The sequence below is a fragment of the Esox lucius genome, chromosome 5 (assembly GCF_011004845.1).
Source record: "Esox lucius isolate fEsoLuc1 chromosome 5, fEsoLuc1.pri, whole genome shotgun sequence".
Classification (NCBI taxonomy): domain Eukaryota; kingdom Metazoa; phylum Chordata; class Actinopteri; order Esociformes; family Esocidae; genus Esox; species Esox lucius.
Genome location: NC_047573.1, coordinates 29,676,681 through 29,697,822, shown reverse-complemented (window position 1 = coordinate 29,697,822; position 21,142 = coordinate 29,676,681). Strand labels below are relative to the sequence as shown.

The 21,142-nt window shown below is 43.9% G+C and overlaps 2 protein-coding genes across 3 annotated transcripts; both read left to right on the top strand.

The window, feature by feature from the left end:
• Nucleotides 1-689: 689 nt before the first annotated feature.
• Nucleotides 690-8,844, top strand: pus3 (pseudouridylate synthase 3). Of its 2 annotated transcripts, none has more exons than XM_020046193.3 (7): nt 690-711; nt 4,865-5,343; nt 5,614-5,891; nt 6,116-6,302; nt 6,482-6,591; nt 6,909-7,081; nt 8,437-8,844. In XM_020046193.3, the coding sequence occupies exons 2-7, from the start codon at nt 4,939-4,941 to the stop codon at nt 8,679-8,681; spliced, it is 1,398 nt and encodes a 465-aa protein (XP_019901752.2). In that variant the 5' UTR covers nt 690-711; nt 4,865-4,938; the 3' UTR covers nt 8,682-8,844. The 2 variants fall into 2 exon arrangements, with proteins under 2 accessions (XP_019901752.2, XP_010899519.2); XM_010901217.5 differs by lacking the exon at nt 690-711 and adding an exon at nt 4,439-4,590.
• A 237-nt stretch (nt 8,845-9,081) lies between these two features.
• dcakd (dephospho-CoA kinase domain containing) lies at nt 9,082-15,019 on the top strand. Its single transcript, XM_010901215.5, has 5 exons — nt 9,082-9,374; nt 10,774-10,886; nt 11,351-11,554; nt 12,488-12,575; nt 13,691-15,019. The coding sequence occupies exons 2-5, from the start codon at nt 10,775-10,777 to the stop codon at nt 13,974-13,976; spliced, it is 690 nt and encodes a 229-aa protein (XP_010899517.1). The 5' UTR covers nt 9,082-9,374; nt 10,774; the 3' UTR covers nt 13,977-15,019.
• Nucleotides 15,020-21,142: the final 6,123 nt, after the last annotated feature.

Here is a 21,142-nt window from a genome sequence, read left to right as displayed (position 1 = left end):
TAAAAAAAACATGGTCTGGCACATCAATGCATGAATTAAATAATGATGATTGTATTGTAATATCAATTGATGCAAATGTCCGACACAATATTCAGATAACACTTTGCAAGAACATTTAGTTTAGCCACACGTTGAAGCCATAACCGAAAATTATATAACTCAATATATCTTGATCTGTGGTACTCTGTTGTTACATTTGGCACACGTTTAGGAAATAATTACATCTAGAGATTTTTTGAAGATAGTCTTTAGTCAGGTTTTCAGAAAATGGGCAGAAGAGTTTTGACAGGGCTTGAACAACCATAGACCTGAGACACTGCAGACAACGGAGTATTTTGCAAGGTGTCTTTTAGGCTCTACATCACGAATATCAGAGGCAGGTTGACTCATAGGCAGAGCTAGATTTACTCTAATTGATTGTTGACGGAAGTGGAACGTTTCGGCGGGAGATTTTTGAAAGCAAGTTGTCAGGCACTGTGTGTTGGTGGGAAGAATCTGATTGAGACGTGATAGCTTTACTGCAACAGCGGAAGCGGGAACAGCTGTACCGTGAATGAGGCCGGCATGGCGGGGAGTTCAGACGGGAGAGGAGTGGGCATCGCTGATGTGGATGGGAGACAGGAGGTATGGTCTTATACCGGGGGTGCCAGGAAAAAGATTATGAAGCGAGTTCGGGGGAAGGAGGATGGGGAATCCAACTCAGGTGGGGAGGTAAGTAAGGATGTGAGAGGGGAGGGAGGGGGATGTGTGGAGGGGGGTATAACGTGGTGGTTACAGCATCCATATTAGGAACATTATCATTCGTCCCCAGAAACTCCGTTCTTCCTCCTACTCAGTCATCACCCCTCCATCGGTCAAACGTGACCCCTCCCTTGGTCAAGTATCCGCTGTCGCCTTATCAAACATCACCCCGATTAAGCTTTTATCCTCCCCTTGTCAATCGTCAGTCCTCCCCTTGTCAATCGTCAGTCCTCCCCTTGTCAATCGTCAGTGCTCCCCTTGTCAATCGTCAGTGCTCCCCTTGTCAATCGTCAGTCCTCCCCTTGTCAATCGTCAGCCCTATTCCAGTCAAACATCAGCGATCCCCTTAGTAAAGTATTAGTCAAAAGTGTACGATTTTACCCAGCCAATAAAACGAGCAAAAACACGGAACTATTATCAAATGGACTCAATACAGAAGAGGTGCTAGCTGGTGTAAGGTATGATCAATTCGAAAATTATGTTTTTGCACTTTCATAATCGCAAAATTATTGAAATACTTTTATATATTTGCTTAGCTAGATTCATTTAAGATAATATTATTTAGCAGAACGGCTAAACTGAAAATAATGAATCTAGCTAAGCAAATATATAAAAGTATTTCAATAATCTTGCGATTATGAAAGTAACTTTGACCAAAGCGATTAAGGCGGAGGTTGGGCGGGTGATAGATGAAAGGTGTTTACGTTTTGGTAAGGTTCTTATTGTTGTGGCTGACGAAGCGCAAAGGGATGGATTGTTGAGTATGGATGTGTTAAATGGTGGACGAGTGAAGTGCAGGTGCCGGGAAGTACAGGGAAAAAGAGAGGGGTGATTACGGGAGTGCCTGAAGAACTGACATTGAGCTTCAGAGTGTGATATCAGGAGGTATAGTGGTGGACGCGAGGCGGATGAAGAGAAGAGATGGGGGGGGAGCGAGCAGGTTTGCCCGACGGTGTTGTTGGAATTTGCAGGTGGGGTTCATAAGTTACTATGTAAGGGAATATGTACCCCCGCCGCTGCTGTGTTTCAAGTGTCAGTGTATGGGACATGTAGCAGCTGTGTGTAGAAGGGTTGTAAGGGGTTCAGAATCGGGTCTGGATCTGACGCTGGGGTCCGCAGTTCTGGTGGGAGGTGCATCGGGAGACTACAGTAGGTAGTGATCATTATCCAGTTGTTTGTAAATTAGGGTTTGGGGTATGTATACAAGGTAGAGTGGTGACTCAAAGATGGTGTTTTAGGAAGGCAGATTGGAAAGAGTATAAGCGTGTGTGTGGAGGATTGGGGGACGTTGTGGTAGGGGAGGAGTCTGTGGATGTGTGTGCAGAGAGGGTGACTGCTAGGAAATTGGCTGCATTGCTGGTGATACTGGTGTCCTAAAGTGGTGGTCAAAGGAGGGTGGTGCTGAGGTGGACGGATGAATGCACAGAAGGACTGGTGGAGAGGGATGTTACATTGAGAGTCCTGAAGAAGGGTCTGACTGAAGTTAAGTTAAGGGATTATCAAAGGAAACGAACGGTGAGGTTGTGGAGGATGTTTACGAAGGTGGTGGGGAAGGACATGGGGGGATTCCAGTGTTGGGGGAAGGTGGTGTTCCTGCAGTCACAAATCTGGATAAAGCCAATGTTCTAGGTGGGGCGTTTGAGGGTGTGCATCGGTGTGATCATATCACGGAGGAGGGTATGAGAAGGCAAGCGGATGTACTCAGGGAACATGGGGATGTAATGGTGAGGAAAGAGGAGACCGGTGAGGGGATGGATGTAGAGTTCTCAATGTATGAATTGGAGAAAGCCTTGGAGGGGTGTAGGAAGACGGCCCCGGGAGAAGAACGGATATGTAATGTGATGGTTGAAAAAGCGTTGGATTGTGTGAGACGAGCAGTGTTGGAGCTGTGTAATAAGGTGTGGAGGTCTGGGACTGTTCCGGCTGGGTGGAAAAGAGCAGTGGTGTTACCGCTTTTGAAACCAGGTAAGGACCCTACGAAGGCGGCGAGTAATAGGCCTATAGCATTACCCAACCTGGGTAAACTGATGGAGAAGATGGTGGTGGCTAGGCTGGGTCTTTTTCTGGAGAATAGTTTTTTTTTTGAGTGATGCACAGAGTGGGTTCAGGAGGGGTAGGTCCACTGCAGATGCATTGGTCACGGTTAGCACTGAGATAGCAAAAGCACTGACGTTGAAGGAAGTAATATGTGTGGTGTATATGTGGAGAAGACATATGACACCATGTGGAGAGAGGGGCGGTTGATGTAGGTTGGGTGTAGTATGTAGGCTGTATAACTGGATTTTGAGTTTTTTGTTTGGAAGGTTTGAGGTTGCTAATGGTACGCCGCAGGGGAGTGTGGTCAGCCCAGTGTTGTTTGTGGTGATGATCGATGTCATGTTTGGGGCAGTGTGTCCAGGGATGGGGGTGGCTTTGTATGCAGATGATGGGGCAATGTGGAAAAGAGGAAGGAAGGTGGACTGGGTAATGAAGAAAATACAGGACACAGTTATGGGGTGGAGGTGTGGTCATTGACTTGGGGGTGCAGAATGTCAGTGGCCAAGTCGTGTGTTATGTTGTATTCTTGGAGAAAGGTTGAAGGGATGAGATTGTGTCTATATGGGCAGGAATTGGTGCGGGTGTCAGAATTGAAGTACCTTGGCATATGGTTTGATGAGAAGATGACTTGGAGGACCACGTGCAGTATATTGCTGTGAGATGTTGAAGGGCTATGAACCTTATGCTGGCAGTGGTAGGGTATGGTGTGTATGTATCAGACGCTGATTAGGTCCATTTTAGACTATGGGTGTTTTGTGTATGGGTATGCAGCTAAATCGTATATACGGATGGGTCAAAGGATCGAAGGGTTGGTGTGGGGGTGTATGTGCCGGAATTTAGTGTAGAGACGGCTCAGAGACTGACAGACCAGGTGTCTGTCTTTACGGCAGAGATGGTGGCGATGATTCTTGGGGTTGAGGTGGGTGGAGGAGGTGAGACCCTTGAGAGTGGTGGTGTGTTCCGACTCAGCGGCGGTGTTAGGCAGCTTACAGACTGGAAGATCAGACCTGTTGGTGGAGATGATGGTGTTGTTGTTGGGACTGGAGAGGATGGGTGTGGTGGTTCGGTTCTGCTGGGTGCCGGCTCATGTTGGTGTGGAGGGTAACGAACGGGCTGATAGATTGGCTAGGAAGGCGTGTAGGAAGGAGAGAGTGTGTGTACAGGTACCATTAGGACGGGGGGAAATTAATAAAGGGGGTAGGTGTTGACTGTTGGCAGAGGAAGTGGAATGATAGCAAGAAGGGGAGATGGTATTATGGGGTGCAGTGGACAGTGGGGGTCAAGGTGAGGAATATGGGGTGTAGGAGAGAAAAAGTGATGTGGTGTCGACTACGGTTAGGACATACAGGACTGAACGCGTCATTGAAGGTCATAGGTAAGCATGAAACAGGGCTATGTGCTGGTGTTGAGTGGAGGATACGGTTGAACGTGTTGATGTAATGTGAACAGTATGATGTTGAGAGGGAAAGGTTGTATGAGAAGGTTAGAGGGGAGGGTAGGAAGTGGGATGTAGAGGGGTTGCTGGGGGGCGGGATGGTAACTGAGGCTGTATGTCGATTTCTCTGGGCTACAGGTCTGAGCGGGAGGATGTAGGAAAGGCAGGCAGTGAGCGGCCTCACACTCCGGTACGGTAGGTGGCGGTATATGCACCTTCCATGGATACGATCAGCCATTAAGTTAAGAGAAGAAAAGTCCGTCTAAAATGTTTGTCCGACCCTGGTTGAAGCATGGAAACGTGAATATCATTTTTTGCGAAAGTTATTTACGTTCACCCCAAAAATCTCACTTTTTGAAGCTACATGTCAAAGAAAGGTAAAATAATATTGTTGAGTCATTTAATCAGATCCAGGTAAAAACTATTAGATGTGTTGCCTCGTTGCCCAGTTCTTAACATTGATTCTAGCTTGAAGCTAACTTCATGTAGCTAGTTGTATTAGACAATCTTTCAAGAGATACAGCACCGTACTGTACCGTTTCCAGATTTTAATCGCTGAGTACAAACAATTTAACCTAGCTAATTCTGTTTTTAATATAAAGTCGTGTAGTCAGGTGACTAACATCATTTTTATATTCCAACACAATTCAGGGGTTTGCCATTCGAAAAGACTTCCCAACCATCAACAGTTGTTCTTACACCTGTCTTGCCGTTTGAAAAGCAGCATGTCTGAGGAATTACTACAGAGAGTGAGAGACCTGGAAGGAGAGGTGGACAGACTAAAAGCACAGCTTCAGGATAAGGTCAAGGAAGGTGCTGAGGACGTGAATATTGACATTGATGACATGAAGGGTAACAGCCAGACTAATGCTGGTGTCAAGAAAAAGGGAAAACGAGGTAGTCAGGAACGACCGTTTGATTTCTCGGCCCATCCTCGGCGCCATGTTGCACTCCGCTTGGCTTACCTTGGCTGGGCCTACCAGGGTTTTGCTGTCCAGGAGAACACGGAAAACACTGTGGAAGCCAGACTGTTTGAGGCACTTCTGAAGACTCGACTGATTCAGGATCGCCAGAGTTCAAACTATCACCGCTGTGGACGGACCGACAAAGGAGTCAGTGCCTTTTCCCAGGTAATACAACTTCGTATACTGCACCTCAAACAATAACATGCTAATCATACGAAAATGGTTCAATAGCTGGCAAATTCTCCAAGCCTAACTCAATGACATTAGATAATATGGGAATGGAGATGTCTATTAGGCTTTGTTGGATTTATGGTTTTTACCTGTCCATTTATGACCGTAATCTTGTTGATTGTGAAATCCCAACTCTTATGTCTTTTGTTGTTGTTTTTTTTTTTTTTACCTCTTAACCTTCAGTTTTTCATTTTCCTGACATAGGTCATATCTATAGACTTGCGCTCCACTCAGTTTTGTGGAGGCGTAGGAGTGACACTCCCGGCTAACGTTGATGTCGATGTCAAGAACAAAGTCGACTCGGCGGAGCTCCCTTATGTGAAGATGCTGAACAGAGTCCTGCCCCAGGACATTAGGATTCTCGAATGGTCCCCTGCAGTGGATGGCTTCAGTGCACGCTTCGACTGTCAGTCTAGAACCTACCGCTACTACTTCCCACGCGGGGCTCTTGATGTGGCGTTAATGAAGGAGGCCGCCAAACGGTGGGTGGTGTCAAATTATTTATTACTTTGGAAATAAGTCAAGGATTGTGTATATATATGCAGTGACCCTTACCAAAGTTGCAATACATTCTCCTTTTAAACAACATTGTGGCTATTGATAAAAACAAAATCAGAAGATATTGACCGAAGATGAATGATCAAGCAGCAGAGCTTAAAGCCTTATGATAGGCCCCATATGTTCTCCCATTCTCATTGGTCTTCAGCTATGAGGGCACTCATGACTTCCGCAATCTCTGCAAGATGGACGTGGGCAACGGAGTTCTGCAGTTCCAGAGGACCATCCTGTCTGCCACAGTCCAGCCTGTCCATCAAAATCACCTGCCTACCGATACTGACCCATATGACCTCTTTATGTTTGAGATAAAAGGACTGGCCTTCCTCTATCACCAGGTATGGGATGGTCCTTGACTCCAAGACAGTCAACACACACACACACGCTTTACTTTTGTGTAAGATGGATGAGTTGGTACCTGCCCTTTGCATTTTTTGAAAGGCATGTTGAGAACTAATTGAATACATTTTGCCCTAGTTTTACCTCCATGCTGAGCTCTGTCATTCCCTCCCACAAGGTGCGGTGCATGATGGCTGTGCTACTGCTGATTGGCCAAAAGCTGGAGGCTCCTGAGATAATAGACACACTTCTGGATGTGGAGAAGAATCCCAGAAAACCTCAATATAGGTAAGTTAATCCAGGCATTGCTATCCTGAGACGCTGCCAACCACTCATTTGCAGGGGAAAAAAACTCATCAGTCTGTTTGACAAGACATTTAAAAACGTGTGGGGAGAAACATTTAACAGTAAAACAGTTAGGTTGTATCTGTCGCTTTGTAAACCTGTTGCCTTAGTGACACAGTCTAGTGGGTTAAACTGTCAGTCCAGTAACCAAAACGTTGTTCGATCGAATTCCTGTGCTAACGTGTGAAATAAGACAAATATAAGCACCCACCTAATTATTGTTTGTTGTTTTTATTATTACTGCACAATTTTTCATTCAGCATGGCGGTGGACTTTCCCCTGGTGCTGTTCGACTGCCATTTTGAGGGGTTGAGCTGGCGTAGTGAGACTGAGGAGTCGAACCATGCCCTGGCCACGTTTCAGCAGCACTGGACCCAAGCGGCTGTTAAGACCCAGGTCCTCCATGGCATGATCAGAGGCCTGAAGAACACAGGTCAGTCAAACCTTCATTTTAAATCTTGACTAATCTCACACACAATCTTAACCTTGCCAGCTCTGGGATTTGATCTGGCAACCTTGCCGATGCTCTAACCCAGTGTTTCTCAATGGGGACAGTACCGCCCCCAGGGGGTGTTCAGAGGATGACAGGAGGTGCTGGAAGCAATATTTTGGAAAATGGGGTGTTGAAGTGTCCTTGGGGGGTGTTTGTTTTAAGGCGAGTTTACCCAAAAGATTCCCTACAGTACGAGTTTAAAATGTCAACAACTTGCAAAAAACTCTGGTCTGCAACGTTTATGCTACTGCGACTGGACGAGACGGTATATCGTAACTCTTCTTCTCTTCATTGATTCGGTCAGATTCTTGTGGCGCATCTCCGTGCTGCCTTCACGGGAACAGGATGTCAAAGTATCATCTATAAAATGTCACCCACATGCCGTTTACTGTGTAAACTCTCGGTATTAGCCATGAAATGTCTTTCTCTTAAAAGCGTTAATTTCTCTGGGTGATATACTGTGAACGCCTCGTTATCGCAGTGGTTACACGTTTACAAGAGGGATATTCCACTGTCGGACTTCCCAAGAAAGTACCAGACGCACATTAAAACACTATTCAGTACAAGTGGCTTTGTTGACATGACTGCAATAACTGACTGCATCACAAACTTTGTGCCAGCTTGTTTTCTGTTGGAACAATTCATAAGAATTATTGTTTGGTATTTCTGATTGGTTGTTGTTAAGATTTCAATGTTAAATTGCTAGCTGTTTCTGATTGGCTGCTGTTTGTTTCCCTGGGAAACTAATACATCTGTTGTCATTCAATTATAGTATTTTTTTGATGATATTTGATAACAATAGTAACAACAATAATAATCATAACAATCAGTAATAATAATAATTATTATTCAGGGCAATTAGCCTACATCTTATTTGATGGGGGGCAGTAAGGGACCTGGATAATGGATAGGGATCGCTGGCCTGAAGAAGGTTGACAACCACTGCAAACCACTTTCCCAATCTGTCACACTATGATTAAAGGTTAATGCAGCTCTGGAAAAATTAGAGACCACTGCACCTTTTTCTTTCCTTTCCAAAAAAAGTTGAAAAGGAAGGTTTTGAGTGAGGAACAAAAGGGCTAAAATTGAGACCACTGCAAATTGAACGCTTCTGTTCCTCACTCAACTTTCCTTTTCAACTTTTTTGGAAAGGAAAGAAAAAGTGCAGTGGTCTCTTTAATCTTTTCCTGAGCTGTATATATACTCAGTTGCTTTATGTGGGTGTGTAACAGAAAAACAAAAGCTAAGGTTTTGGGGATATTTACCACCGCCAAGTATCTTTTCTCTATTGACAGGTGGGACCTCCTCTCCCGATTGCTGCCTGATGGAAGGGACCAGACAACGCACCTATCGACCATTGCTGGAACGTCCATGCTGTGAAAGCCTGGAGTCCAGGATAGAACATTTTGTTAAAAGGGGCCGGCTTGAGCGAGAGGAAGGGGAAAATGGTGGTGAAACCGTACACAAGGGCAAAAGGTCAAAGCAGTCTCACAACGCCTCCAGCCTTTCCGTTCTCCCCGATGTGTCAACACCTGTTTGACCCCAGCTGCAATAATGAACCGCAAGATGGAAGCCTGCCAAAGGCATTGGACTAGTTGTATAATTTTGACTGTTTTCGGAATCCAGTTACTTTTTGTCTTAAGGAATGGACAATGAATTGTAGGCTTATTTGTTTCTGGAATAAATAAATTGTGGAGAATTGTCTAGAAGAGTTGAATTTTACTCAAGACAGAAACAAGTTTGGTTATAGACCAATAATAGGATTGCTTTAGTAAGACATTTCTCTAAAGGCATGTCCACTTTGATGGCAGAAACACCAGTAGTTTATTTTTGTCAAGTTACGTCTTAAGTGTTCTATCAAGTAAGCTCGAGTCGAGACAGATCGGGGGGAACCATTTAGAGAATTCTAGTGAATGCCGGAAAGTAATAATAGATGCACTTAGCTAAAGTTAGCGAGCGTTTCTTACCTAGCCAGCAACCAGTCACTGTCAACTTTCATCAAACTAGGCTTATATTGTTGACAACTTTATTCGTAATGACATCGGTGACCAGTGGCTGGGCATACTTATTTGAACGCTTGCCTATGGTGAAAAAGTTCCATCAGACAAGGCTTGTAGCTAAGCACGCTAGCTAACTGCTGACAGCTCTGGTGCAATCTCGTTTCATTTTGACCGAATTGACCTAATCCCGGATCCCGGTTTTTTATTAAGATAAGATAATTCACAGATCAAAAGTAAGTTCACATATGAGATTACTGAAATATTGCAATTTCTTAACTGGACCGCATGAACGGTCATCCGATCAAATTCACTGTGATCAGACAGCAACTAGTCTGACGTTAACTACAGTAGTTCGCTACTACAGTAGTCAGCGTCAAGTAATGCCATTGCCTAGTAATGCTAGTAATTGACAGGTTTTCAACTACACGCATGCAATAAACCACAAACTATTAAGGCATGTACTGATAACATTTTGATTTGTATGTACCGAATTTAACTGTAGATTTAATATTTGTACGGGTTCCTGGTTTTGTTTCAGTAAGCTGCTTCATGTTTCTTATTTGAATGTGTTAACAGTAGGGGGCGTTTTGACCTTTGTTTTGATGCAGGCAAGCAAAGTACTTCAGCAACTTTAAACTCAACTCGCCTGTTTCATGCAGAGACATTAGGTTATGGGAAGAGATACAGCCCATTTAAATCCACGTCATTTTATGAGATTTAAATAATGAGCATGTTACATTTCTAGCACTGAGGCACTTTTGGCGGTGAAGGGGAGATGTATCCCAATAGGTCCCCTCCCCCCCGGCCCTTTTGGGATACCCTATTTGCATTAGAGTCCCGAAATTGAATGAGTCGAAATGATTTAAGGTGTAGGTGCTGATTATAGACCTCATGGCCCCTTCCAGTGTCTGCAGCCGTGCAGACTTCTTGAGCGAAGTGGAACCCAGTAAAGGTGCCATGTTGTTTTTGAGTTTGCGCATTAGGACTCATGCTCTTCCTCCTCAATGGATTTAAAGTAGATTTACACCAGATAATTTAATTACTGTTACAGAATTACCTAATGGCTTTCTGAACTACACAAGTGAATAATTATGCTTATGAATTTCCTTCCTGGGACAACTTGACATTTGCAGTATCCTCTTGCACTGTATAATTCCACCCTGAGGTTATATTTAAATAATGATGAATGTGATTGGTCTGGATCAAATCATAACCAGTTATGGACTTTTGAACCAGTTGTTGAAATCTGATATCTGGACCTTATATAGTCATTTATGCTTAACGAGTTTGGACGTCTGTGTAAAGCGTAGTAGACTACAGCACATTAGGTAGTACAGCTAAGATCAGTAATGTATAGTAGGGTAGATTTACATACATTAAACTGTACTCAAATGTAATATGCTCTGCTGTACTCTATTTAACTGTATTTTTGAACTAAGCTAATAAGAATGTGAGATTGCTGTCTCCTTTGGACATGGAGAGAACAGGTCTTTTAGATTTTTAGGATGTAAAATTAGTGGGCAATTATATAGGCAAAACATTACTTTTAGCTTTGAACTTGCCTGTTTGTACTCGCGGGTACTTTGACGTGGAAGTGCCCAGCTGCTCTGATCCATCCTCATGTTTTGCTAGGATGTTCTTGGTAGGGTTGACTGGAGGAATTGCCTCAGGGAAGAGCACTGTGTCTTCTCTGCTTCGAGAGCTCGGCTGCCCCATCATCGACGCTGATGTGGTGGCTAGACAAGGTAAAGTCTATGGGATGTAAACGGGGACCTCTCTGTCACTGCTTTTCTCACACAGTTTGGGCCATTTTGACATTTCCATCTTGTTGTCCCATTCATTTTAGAACTTTTATACAGTTAACAACGTCCAAACTTTCTTTGAGCCACAACGATTTGTTTTGATAACTGTCGTGCCATCTTGAATCAGTATTCAAGCCAGGGTCATTTTAAAATAATGACCCTTGCTGATGTATTTTGAAGGGGTTCTGTAAGTTTTACTTGTATAATAAATGGCTGTGAGAAAGACACCATGGTCTTATTCATTCTGCACCAATTGGACGACAACACTGCTACAGGGACGGACTAACAGGAGCACATGTCCAATTATATTTTTTTCAAAATGTGTGCACATTCCGTCGCATGACTTAATGCACGGGTCCCATGCCTTTAATCAGTCTCAACTAACCGTGTCCTTTTGTCTTTGCCAGTGGTGGAGCCCCACAGTCCAGCCTACTTCCGGATCGTGAAGCACTTTGGCCCCGAGATCTTGCTGGAGAACGGGGAGATCGACCGGCAGAAGCTGGGTGGGCTCATCTTCGCCAACGGAGAAAAGCGCCGCCTGCTCAACTCAATCACACATCCCGAGATCCACAAGGCCATGCTCAAACAGATCCTCTTTTACTTCATCCGAGGTTAGCTAACTAAAGCCCGTCCCCATCTCATCTGTTGATGCTCTTGTTTCTGAAGGGTCAGAAGAGGTAACTACTAGGTCGTTATGGAGCCCTATAGTTGTCATACTGCATTGAACACAACATAAGATAAGGAGAGAGATATGGCTAGTGGATGTGGTGGCGGAGTTTGGAGATTGGGCTGGTGGTGGTGGAGGTTGGAGATTGGGCTGGTGGTGGTGGAGGTTGGAGATTGGGCTGGTGGTGGTGGAGGTTGGAGATTGGGCTGGTGGTGGTGGAGGTTGGAGATTGGGCTGGTGGTGGTGGAGGTTGGAGATTGGGCTGGTGGTGGTGGAGGTTGGAGATTGGGCTGGTGGTGGTGGAGGTTGGAGATTGGGCTGGTGGTGGTGGAGGTTGGAGATTGGGCTGGTGGAGGTGGTGGTGGAGGTGGGTTTAAAATAATGGTGGGGGGAATAATGGGTTTATGAGTTAGATATTCTTAGCTAATCGTCTATTCCCGTTTGATGAGTTATCACCAAAGTCTGTGCTAGTAGGTGCACAGCATGTTGTGAAGACACTGAGGCATGTCATGATGATCATATTGAATATTCATTTCTCTCTATATTTTTATGTAATGTATCACTGTGATACTAACTGGACTGTCATGTAAGTCTGTCACCTTAGTCTTAGCATTTTTGTTCTGTCAAATCATGAATATTAAGGCGACTTCTGACTTACATCAGCCTTATTGAACTAAAAGTAGCCCAGTGTTTATAACATTAAAAATGGCTGCCAAAATGAACACTAGTCAGAGAGAATAATTAATGGAATCTGTACATTACATGAAACGTTCCATAGTGTGGACTGGTAGGAGTTAGCCTACAGAGTACAGCAGAGAGCGGTCCGTGGCTCCGCTGGGACTGCTCTATTTTAGTGCTGCTCTGTTTCTCCCTTCAGGTTATCGCTACGTGGTGCTAGACGTGCCCCTGCTCTTCGAGACGCGGCGCCTCACTCGTTTCCTCCACCACACCGTTGTAGTCTACTGGTAAGAGCGCCTCAGGCTCTGTTGTTTTCTTAAGGTTTGAACCCACTGCATCCTCAAATATGATTGGCTCTAGCCCGGCGGTTCTCAAACCTCTCCTGGGGAGAGTAGTCGCTCAACATGTTCTGTAGATTCTAGAGTTGGCACAACCGGATCAACTTGTCTACTGAGTATACATAACTACTTTATTCCAGTGAGCTAGTTCAGGTCTGCAACCAAACTGTGAGACATCTAGGGATCCCCAGGAGAGGTTTGAGAACCACGGCTCTAAATAGGAAAACACACATTTGCGGCTACTTGTGAAAATGTTTGCATACTTTTCAACTAAGTTTTTTCCTCAATACATTTTATCTGCCTTATGTTTATGTTTGGTGTGGGATTGGTACCTTTCACTTAAAGAATGTTCTCCTACAGCCCTCTATGCATTTTTCAATAAAATACCAATAGATGTGTCCCATATCCTGCTCTCATTTCTTGCTATTATTAGGCCCATTGAAACTATATTGCCCTCTTACAAAGATGCTTGTTTTTTCTTAAGTTGTTGTCTTAAGTGTGTCAAAGCTACATCTGTTTTGCTGAATAATTTATATTTTAACCGAGCCATATAGCCCACAATAACAACGCAGTTTGGACTTTTGGCAGGTGAAATGTGAAAACGCTTCCATCACTTTTGACAGTGACGTTGTCTTATGCTTTGATGCCTAACTTGCTGTTTGTGGGTATTACAACATAATTAGTTAATAATGTGTGGGCGTAGGCAGATGTTGCATAAATGACAGGCCTATTCAATGGGCTGCATCTGTCTGACGACAACTCAGTAATTGACAAAATTATTACATGAAAACAATTTAAATATTGTGCTCCCGCAACTAGATTGTTGCACTATACCCCTAGGAATCACAAAGAACTAAGTAGCATGCCGTTTTTGATAGCTTAACTTACTACAGATACTACAGATATTGAGTATCAGATGATATTTCTTGCATTATTTGTAATACGTAAAATAGAAATGATATTGAAACTACACCACCGTGCATATTTTTATACTTTCTCCTGTACAAAATATCATCCCGGAGGCAAATTGACTCAATTGAATATATTTCCATTTCCTGCTCCAGCGATCCCGCCACCCAGCTGTCGCGTCTCATGCTCCGGGACGGGCTGACCCAGGAACAGGCGGAGCAGCGCATCGCAGCCCAGATGCCCCTTAACGAGAAGCGGGGCCTCGCCAGCCACGTGGTGGAGAACTCGGGCAGCCGCGAGGACACCCAGCGCCAGGTGCTGAGGCTGCACACCAAGCTGGAGGACTCTGTAGAGTTCCTGCTGGTTAGGGCCATTGCTGTAGCGGCCGCAGCAGGCCTCGGCGGACTACTCCTGTATGCTGCCAAGCTTCTGGTGTCTTAGCAAATGGAGCGAAAGAGCCGAAATACGTCTCACTACGCCAGCCCGCAGTTGAATTGAAATTGATACCCAGGCACTTTCACCGTCGGCCTGGCTCGCGCAGCTAGAGGTTCAACGGTCAGAAATGCGTCACGGTTTAAATGTCTGCAGACAGCTTGAACTAAGAAAGTGCAAACTTTTAATGCAAATTGATTTTCTACATTAACAATGTAATGTGAGATCTGAAGTAGTTTGACATTGCCTGAGAAACAGTATTGTTGAGGTATGAATGTTTTATGCTGATTTCACCTTTGTTTTTACATTTTAAAGAGAGATCACTGATGTCCGATTAACCCTTTAGTTAGTCTATGTGGCAAGGATTCAGCAAACCAAGATTTAGATTTTAGCTTCTTATTGGGGCTGTTTGGAGAAAAGCGGTGGGAGTGATAAGGAATTGAATGACTGAGTTGATCTGTGCCTGCGTTGATCATGTTACGTTATTAGCTCCTTTGCATGCAACAATGCTACGATAATCTGTGAAAAGTTAGATCTCACTAGTGATGGCAATTCGAGTCTTCATGACCGTTTCTTCTAGCAGCAGGATATTATGCTAGCAGCGAAGCCTCGTTTGGCCATCACTGGATCTCAGGTTTTGTTTATCAAATAGGCTAAACGTTTTAAATGAGCTATTAAGGTGTAATATCTTTTTAAGAACGGGAAAACCAATATGGGTTAATTAACCCTTTCTAAGAACGTTTCAAACTGATTTTATGGACTATATGTGAGGTCATTAGAATGAATACATGTTATATATTCGACGGTCCACTTGACACATGAACATGTACACTACAGAGTTCTACGAACGGAATGAAGATAACACAAATGATTCCACTGTCTATTTCTAACACATGAAGCTGTCCTTTATGCAATATCTTTTTTTTAAACATAAGGTAAAAAACTGAGTTTATCTGTTAGCCAAGCAGGTATTTATTTTTGTCATAAAAGAATGGGAATTGTGTTTCTAACTGTAAACCTGTTATTAAAATAAATAGCTTACCTCAACCCCCTTCCTTTTGTATTTGTAAACTTTTGTCATGCATTATTTTATAAAAATTATCATTGTTTTTATGAATTTATTGTATATCTGGCTATACTAATACAATGATCTTATGTTTCAGCAATACAATTAGGAGACAGATATGGTTATGCTTATGTGGCTTAACCACATATTGATGAAAAAGGAAAGATCTCATACTACTCTGCTATGAATTTATATTTTCCCCTTTCAGATTTGTGACATTTTTACAGGCTTTTTATACTTTTTTGGTAATTAAACCAATGCAAATAAATAATTTGGGGAATGAACAGAAACACACAATTTCAATACTAATTTATTTAGTTAAAAAAGGTTGTGCGACACCAATTGGACCCTCAGTCAGAAATGTTATTGCAGTTATTGCAAAAGACCAGTTAATGAGTGTAAGGATGTCCCATTTTCACTTGCAGGGTAAATGGGAGTTGCCTAACTTAGTTATTTTAATAAATAAGTATACAAATGCAGTTTTATTTTTTAATTATTCTATTCCCCTTTAAATCATATGTTGATTTTCTGAAGGTATTCTGGACAAAAATAAGCACAAATATAGAAACCAGAAAAAAATATATATCTTAATATGCTTTTATTGTTTTTGTAATCCAACTTCAGGTTGTAAACCAGTCCTCGGAAGTCACTTCCTGACCAATGTTCGGATTGTATAGGCCATAATTGTTCCATTTGTGACGCAACAAACATGACTAACACGTCCTAGCCGATGTTTATTGTTGACAGTCCTGAGAGCGGGGGTGCCCTCCATATGCATGATATTTCTGCCTGGCTGGGTCTGTTTGTGTGGGAGTGTGTTGGAAGCAGTCACCCTGGCAGTAGAAGCGAATGACATCACCACCCTTTGTATGTGTGTGTGTCTATACACACGCCAATTGTGTGTATGTGTGCGTGTGTGTGTATGTGTCACTCTGGCACTGTGCTGGGTCTCCCATCGGCCTTCGGGGGACCGAGGGTGGCTTGAGTGTGCTGGCTACTTGGCTCTGTCGGGAAGTTGCTGCTGGTCGATGGTCCTCTTTTCTCAAGAAACATCAGATTAATGTGGAGTGAAGGGGTTAGAGGGCAGGGAGAGCGCCGCGGAGACCCACACACAGACGATCAGGAAACACATCAGAGCCGTCTGGTCCGTCAGCTACAGTCGGGGGGAGGCTCTATTCGTAGGACTCTTCTGCTTGTACAGAAGCCACGTTACATACTGGTGTGGTCATTCAGCTGTTCAGCAGAAGTGTCCCTTTGTCAGTTTTCTTGAGTGCCGGAAAGAGACCTGATGAGTTTGTGTGTATATGGAGCGAAGGTGGCCAGCAGGTAACCAAGCGGTCAGAGCATCCGACCGGCAAATTAAAGGTTGCTAGATTGAATCCTAGAGCTGGATAAGGGGAAAACAATTTGTCCTTCTGTCCCTGAGCGAGGCAGTAAACGTTAACTATTCCCCGGGTGCTCATCTTGACTGCTTCCGGCACCTCTCAAGTTGGAGGAGTCAGGGTTAAATGCAGGTGCCAAAGCTCGGTTTGACCTTGTGTGCAAACTAACAAATATCTCCTTTCCCAAAATGTCTATTGCCAGGGAGATCATGATGGAATTGAGCTCTCACATATTGTACACATTCAGTGAGACTTTACCACTAAGTTGATTTGCCTTCAGAAACTTTGAATGGTGCAAACAGCACCTACACACAATGTGGTCACACACACACACACACACACACACACACACACACACACACACCCACTGGCCTTTCTGTGACAACCATATAGGCTATTCGGGAAGATACAGGATGATTGTGTCTTGGCAGGGGGTAGAGAGTTTATTATCACATTTTCTTTTTGTTTCATTTTGAGATTTGCCTCAGGCTCTGCCTCAGCGTGTCAACATTTTGAAATTTCTTGTCTGAGTGATTTCCTATCACTCTCTGCCACCCACTATTGTCTGTTGAAGTAAGATTGACAAACATGCACGTTGAAAGCAGTATGAGTTTTTCTACAACACACTTTTGGAACTTTGCTTTTTAATTTGCTACAAATGCTACTTGTGGTCTCAAACAGAGATTTAACACTCAAAGAAGAAAAAGTTCTTGGAGGATCCTTTAGGTGTTCTTTACATTTCTAATGATTTTACACTATACACCGCTCCAAAAAATTAAGGGTTACACACTTAAGTCACACAAAGTCACATATCGGGTCTTGATGAACAAAATATATTAAAGGTCGAAATCTTTTCTGTACAATGTGTAATTTGTTGAGAACATAGTGATATAACAACGGTCAGTGGAAACCAAAATCACCATCCAATTGAGGGATTGATTCAAACTCACACCTACATGCTCTGGCCACATGAGGCCGGGCATTGTTCTGCACCAGGAGGAACCCAGGGACCACTGCATCAGCGTCAGGTCTGATGATGGGTCTGCGGATTTCATCCCGGTACCTAACAGCAGTCACGGTACCGTTGGCTGGTACGTGGAGGTCTGTGCGACCCTCCAAGGATATGCTTCCCCAGACCATCACTGACCCACCGCCAAACGTTCATGCTGGATGATGTTGCAGGGACCATAACGGTCATCACGGCATCTCCAGATTCACGTCTGTCACGTGCTCAGTGCGAACCTGCTCTCATCTCTGAAGAGGACTGGGGCACCAGTGGCAGACCTGCCAATTCTGTTCTCTGGCGAATGCCAATCAAGCTGCACGGTACTGGGCTGTGTGCACAGGTCTCACTAGAAGACATCAGAACCTCATGCCACCCTCATGGAGTCTGTTTCTGACAGTTTGGTCAGAAACATGCACACCAGTAGCCCGCTGGAGGTCATTTTGTAGGGCTCTGGCAGTGCTCTTCCTGTTCCTCCTCTCACAAAGGAGCAGATACCGGTCCTACTGCTGGTTTGATGCCTTTCTACAGCTCGGTCCAGCTCTCCTCGTGTGAAGGCCCGTCTCCTGGGATCTCCTCCATGATCTCCTCCACAACTTATGCTTCCTGGACACATTGATATCCTTGAAGTTTAAATGAGTTGGTGTTATACTGTGATGATTACATGTTTTGTGCAGTTGTATTTCTGGGCATGTTATGCCTTATTGACAGAGAGAAAGATAGAGGCGAGGGTGTGCTGAAACAGCAGTAGCCCGGGATGAAACCTATATACAGTGGTAGATACAATGGAGGCAGAGGCTTAAACTGCTGAATCACCCTAGGCCACATTAATGAAACATTATTATTTACCCCTGTTCACCTCAAACCTCTTTTGAAATTCACAGAGATTTCCATTCCCAACGCACGGTCCTGTGTTTTTATCTTAATCCATAATTCTAAAAGAGCTTCTCTTCAACCCAGATATAGTTGGGGGGTATTTCACTGTTCTTACAGTAAATTCACCATGGTAACAAACAAAAGCCCATGCCCGAGGGTGGTGGGTTTGCAGGGGAGAAGGAATATTTCTCAGAAGCCTTTTGTCAGCCTATATACACAACAAATGACGGTTGCGGGGGTGAGGAAACAATCAACATGGCAGCCTGTCCCACCCGATGACTCAACCTGTCCTTGCTCATTAGCCCAGGATGGGACAGGACTGCGGGGAATAGCTTGTTAGGTTTGAATCAGTGACACACCGACGGTCCCTGGACAGATCATGCACGTCGGAGGTATGTCACATTCACCTACTTGAAGACAACGGTAGCGCGTTGATCAGGTGGAAAGTAAGCTCGGGAGGGAGAGGAGAAAAAAAAGAGAGAGAAAGATGAACAGAGTGAGAGAAAGAGGGATGTGTGTGTTTCTGGTTTTTGGGTTTGGGCACGTGTGTGTGTTGCGAGTCTGCACGCTTCTGTCCATGCAAATATGCATGAGCCTAATAGAGGGAAAGTTTGTGATTTAAGAGGAAGAGACAGTCAGAATGTGACTGTTATCTTACTCTCTCGCTCTCCTGTCAGGAATGACAAATGCTTAATGCTGAAGATAACATAAATTAGCCATTAACATTGTGTTGGACCTTTCAGGAGAACAGTACTCACTAAGCCCATACTGGGGAAACGGAGCTCCACACCTCCCGCACACTGTGCTATCCTGATAAGACCAAAGCCTCACCAGTCGGTCCCTGCAAATGTCAGCCATACGCACTTCAATGCACAGGCAACACGATTGAGGGTGCGAAATACGATTTCCATTCGTTTGCATACAATGGGGACTGTTGAGACTTAATCCCTTGAAAATTGACAGAAATAGGTAGACGTTCGGCTAAATGACAAAGGACACTTTCCTTTAGACGCGGTTTTGTGTTGAAAAAGCAGCTTACACCACCTTGCCGACACTTAACCAATCTTTACACAGTGGACCGTGATGATGAAAACACGAATGTTAAATGGGGGTTAAAAGTTCATGGAGCGTTGACAGTTTTTCTGTTGCTTAATCACAAATTGGGCTTAGGTCATTACTGCTGGATAGCTTTAGTTACTGTCAAAATAAAACCTAGCCAAAAGAAAACTGTTTCCCTCTTTGTGAACTCAAATATAATTGAGAGACTTTGGGATGAGAGATTCTCTCTTTTACGAGAGGAGGCGAAGACGCTGCCCGCCAAGGGAAAGTTGTCTGCATTGTCTTGATATGCCTAAAGGAAGAACACTAGATCAGATTTGGAAAGCGGTATCTGTGTTCATGCGTTTCGTGGTAGCGAGTAGCTAGTAGCTTTCTTTTCTAATGCAAACTAGGGCTGGCCGCAACATTACTAATGTAACTGCTGTCTGTCAAATAATGACCCATGGTATGTTCTTTGCGGCAATAATGTCATCCTCATAGCTGCCTCCTTGTCAGCCAAGGTAATGAGTATTTCAAGGCAGGCAGTTCTCTGTTAACAATAACAATTAAACTATGTTTGCTTAAGTAACATCTGCACAACATCACTACATTGAACAAACTTTGATCCACAGGCATTTGTAAGTCAAAAAGAAAACACCTTCTCTTTAGATTTTGACAGTGTTACTTACTAAGCTTAGTCAAATGATGCGGACATCCCACTTCTTTCTAACCACAGCCCGCAGTTCATCGCAATGGAAGTTGTGAAAGCCCCAGGGTGAGTTTAAAAAGTACAGATGTTGCCACTTGCCACTGATGTTCAGTTCAGCTTGTTTGTAGAACAGAAGCTAGTACTCTCAGAAGACAGAGGGGATTTTGCCTTTGACATTGTGACATGGAGTCACTAATTTGACGATGTGCTCATATGCCCCGTGAGCTAAGAATGTACTGTCTATGTAGCTTTTTTTGCTCTCCCTTGCCCGCGGGATAAGTGACCTCTGCCTCGGAAAAGGACTCTCAGTTCTAATTGTGTCCAGAGGATTTCTGCTGTCTCTGAGACTCTTAAGAATAGCTGAAGCTTTGATCCTCGAGGCCTCTTAGCTGAGTGCAAGTAAGTTAGATAGACACCAAGAGAGTTATAGCACCAGTGTAGTATGCTAGTAGTCTACCCACTTTCTAAGAAATAATGTCAAATCTGAATGTATTTCACGACAAACCTTGAATTTATTCAGGACCTTGCAACAGTGGCATTTTTAAACAAATGTGCACAGTCACTTTTTGTGTCTTGTTTAAATACTTGCACTGCCTTTGGTTGAGAAAACTGCAGGCCAAAGCTTCTTGGCCATCAACAAGTTTGCTGCACCTGCTGGCAATTGGCCCTCTCTGCAGCAGCAAACAGCTCTTCCTCTTCAAGTGTTTGAGGGGTTCCCTTGACCAACTGCTGTTTTCAGATCGTGCTATACATTATTTTAGATCTGGATTCTTCCCATGGCAATTCCAGAACAGTCCGGTGTTTCTTCTTTTGCTGCCTCATATTTTTGTCCTGCTGGACGACCCACAACATTTAACAGAGACACCATTTCTCATCACAGCATCGAACGTTACACTCCTGCAGATGTTCATGATGTCTTGTACACGGTCAAGGCCCACAGTACCAGAAGCTACCAAGCAGCACCATAGCTTTATCAGAAATGCTCATGTTTGACTCTAGGGATTGGTGTTCTTTACTTTGAATGGTTTATTTTGGAATCATGAATTGTTTTAGTAACGGAAAAATTTGCCAACCTATTTGTAACAGCTGTATGTTACATAG

What these genes read in the sequence shown, in the direction of transcription:
- pus3 (XM_010901217.5), top strand. An exon ending in ATGAAGGAGGCCGCCAAACG is followed by an intron (nt 5,892 to 6,115) that starts GTGGGTGGTGTC and finishes ATTGGTCTTCAG; the next exon opens with CTATGAGGGCACTCATGACT. An exon ending in CAGAGGCCTGAAGAACACAG is followed by an intron (nt 7,082 to 8,436) that starts GTCAGTCAAACC and finishes CTCTATTGACAG; the next exon opens with GTGGGACCTCCTCTCCCGAT.
- dcakd (XM_010901215.5), top strand. Translation starts at nt 10,775, where the DNA reads ATGTTCTTGGTAGGGTTGACTGGAGGAATTGCCTCAGGGAAGAGCACT. An exon ending in TGATGTGGTGGCTAGACAAG is followed by an intron (nt 10,887 to 11,350) that starts GTAAAGTCTATG and finishes TGTCTTTGCCAG; the next exon opens with TGGTGGAGCCCCACAGTCCA. An exon ending in CACACCGTTGTAGTCTACTG is followed by an intron (nt 12,576 to 13,690) that starts GTAAGAGCGCCT and finishes TTCCTGCTCCAG; the next exon opens with CGATCCCGCCACCCAGCTGT.